This window comes from Galeopterus variegatus, unplaced genomic scaffold (genome assembly GCF_000696425.1).
Source record: "Galeopterus variegatus unplaced genomic scaffold, G_variegatus-3.0.2 Scaffold6910, whole genome shotgun sequence".
Taxonomy (NCBI): domain Eukaryota; kingdom Metazoa; phylum Chordata; class Mammalia; order Dermoptera; family Cynocephalidae; genus Galeopterus; species Galeopterus variegatus.
Window position 1 is genome coordinate 18,091 of NW_007733021.1, and position 2,919 is coordinate 21,009.

A 2,919-nucleotide genomic window follows, 5' to 3' on the forward strand; every position below is an offset into this window, starting at 1 on the left:
TTCAGGTTTTATTCTTAAGTCTTTAATCCACTTTGAGTTGATTTTGGTACATGGTGAGAGGCACATGTTTAGTTTCATTCTTCTGTATATGGATGTCTAGTTTTCCCAGCATCATTTATTGAGGAGGCAGTCTTTTCCACAATGTATGTTCTTGTTGTCTTTGTCAAAGATCAGTCGGCTGTAAGTATGTGGGTTGATTTCTGGGATCTCTATTCTGCTCCATTGGTCCAAGTGTCTATTTTAATGCCAGGACCATGCTGTTTTGGTTGCTATAGCTGTGTAGTATAATTTGAAGTCAGGTAGTGTAATGCCTCCAGCTTTATTTTTCTTGCTCAGGATTGCTTTGGCTATTTTGGGTCTTTTGTTGTTCCATATGAATGTTAAGATTGTTTTTCTATTTCTGTCAAGAATGTCATTGGTATTTTGATAGGGATTGCATTGAATCTGTAGATTGCTTTGGGTAGTATGGACATTTTCACAATGTTGATTTTTCCAATCCAAGAGCATGGAATGTATTTCCACCTTTTTGTCTTCTTTAATTTCTTTCTATAGTGATTCATGGTTCTCTTTGTAGAGATCTTTTGCCTCCTTGGTTAAATTGATTACAAGGGTTTTATTTTTGGTAATTGTAAATGGGCTTACTTTCTTGATTTCTTTTTCTGCTAGTTTGTTATTAGAGAATAAAAATGCTACCGATTTTGGAGTGTTGATTTTGTGTCCTGAAACTTTACTGAAATCATTTATTAGTTCTAAGAATTTTTTGGTACAGTCTTTAGGTTTTTTAATATATACAATCACGTCGTCTGAAAACAGGGACAGTTTGACTTCATCTTTTTCTGATTTGGATGCCCTTCATTTCTTTTTCTTGCCTGATTGCTCTGGCTAGTACTTCCAATACTATATTAAATAGGAGTGATGAGAGTGGGCATCCTTGTCTTGTTCAGATGGTATTGGTGGTGGGTTTGTCCTATATATGTCTTCTCTGAAATGCTTTTCTCTGTCTTTCTTTTTAAATATCATGTGATAGATCATTAAACTCAGAATTGGAATCATTAAGTACAAAGAGATGTTTCTGTTTTTTAATGGCAGGAAGACATGTACTTCAAATCTCTCAAAAGGGGAAGAGAAATCCATTCCTTCCATACAAGAAAGGAACAGTTAGGTTCCCATATTCTCCATGGAATAGACAGAGTGATTTTACAAAATGTAAAGTAAACCCAAATCATCTCCCTTGACCATGAGCATTGAGTTCTATCTTTCCCACCAGTGTCAGGGACCTTGAAGAGGGTGTCCTGCTTACCTCACAGAACTCAGCTCCTCTTGCTCTTGTTCTGGTTCAGCTCATTCTTCCTCTGTGGCCTTGAAAGCACTAAGCTTGTTGCCTCCTCAGCCATCAGGTTCACCCCCCATCCTTTGCACTTGCTGTTCCCTGAACCTAAAATGCTCTCCTCCACCCAACAACCCCACCACCACCTTCGGCTGACTTGTTTGACTCAACATTCAGGTCTCTACTCAAATGTCACCTCCTCAGGAAGGAATTCTTTCCTTACCACCCTGTCTAAAAGAACATGTCCTCTCACGCCCTGTCAGTATTTGACCCATTTCTGCTTTATTTTATTTCACAAACCTTTTTATTCCCTGAAATTATATTTTTATTTGTCTACTTTTTTAGTGTCAGTCTCCTCTAACAAATTTAAACAGCATAAGGCAGACCCAGTTTTACTTGCTTACTGCAGTAGCCACAGAATTTGCATACCAGTGGTCTGACTCCAAAAATCCCTAGAAACAATGGGATTTTTGGAGTCAGACCACTGGTGTGCAAATCCTACCTGACCATTTAGTAGATTTATGTCCTTGGGCAAGGTAACTCCATTTCCTCATCTGTAAATTGAGCAGAGTACTAGTGCACACTTACTTTGTAGGAGTTATTCTTAGAATTAAATGAGATGATACATCTAAAAGTCGTAACAGTGTATGGCACATATAAGTGGCTTATAACAAATGGTGTTAGTTATTTTTATTATTGGCATATAGAATTTTCACAAAGAGAAAGTTGCTCAGAAATCTGTAACTTTTGGAACTTTGGAGTCTTTTGAATGTTGTGTTTGTCTTAGGTTCTTGCTCATCGTGGTGGCTACTGGACTCTGCTTCAGAATTGCTGTCGGGCCTTCTGGAACTTTACTCAAGAGCTACAAATACTTCTTAAACAGGCACTGGATCTTTATAAAACATTTCCTATTAGTCAGGATGGTTTCCTTTGTACCTCTGTTTTACCATTCTATTTGGGAGCAGAATTACTTATTGACATGTTAATACAACTACAAAATACCAATTCTATTAAGGTAAGGACATTTTAATAATTATTTTTATTGTATTTACTTTAAGAATATCCTTGTACTGTGAAGCTTGGGATAAGTAGAAATTGATGTATTTCATTTGCTTCTCATTATTTTGTTCACAATACATAACTTGCATTGTTATTACTGAAAAAAATCTTAGCCTGAAAATTTAGTTTGTTAAAAGGAAGGGAAGGTATATTAGTCCATTTTGTGTTGCTATGACAGAAATACCTGAGACTGGATAATTTATAAAGTACAGAGGTTTATTTGGCTTGTGATTCTGGGACAGCTGCATCTGGCATGGGCCTCAGGCTGCTTCTACTCATGGCAGAAAGCAGCAGGCACCCAGTGGGTACAAGCAGATCACATGGCGAGAGGAAGCAAGAGAGAGAGAGAGAGAGAGAGAGAGTGGGGGGCGTGCCAGGGGTTTTTAAACAACCAGCTCTTATGGGAACTAATAGAGTGAGAACTCACTCATTAATCCCCCTACCTAGGGAGAGCATTAATCTGTTCATGACGGATCCACCCCCATGACTCAATCAGTTTCCAACACTGCCACATTGGGGATCAGATTTCCATG

At 38.0% G+C, this 2,919-nt stretch overlaps 1 protein-coding gene across 1 annotated transcript in view; it reads left to right on the forward strand.

Annotated features, from left to right (window-relative positions):
* Positions 1-2,919, forward strand: part of LOC103606879 (putative uncharacterized protein C12orf63) — a gene marked incomplete at its 3' end in the record, with an annotated part of 107,384 nt that overhangs the window by 13,634 nt on the left and 90,831 nt on the right. Inside the window, exon 7 of the mRNA XM_008591432.1 lies at positions 2,115-2,342. Within this exon, the coding sequence (XP_008589654.1) occupies positions 2,115-2,342 (228 nt within the window). The remainder of the gene's footprint in view (positions 1-2,114; positions 2,343-2,919) is intronic.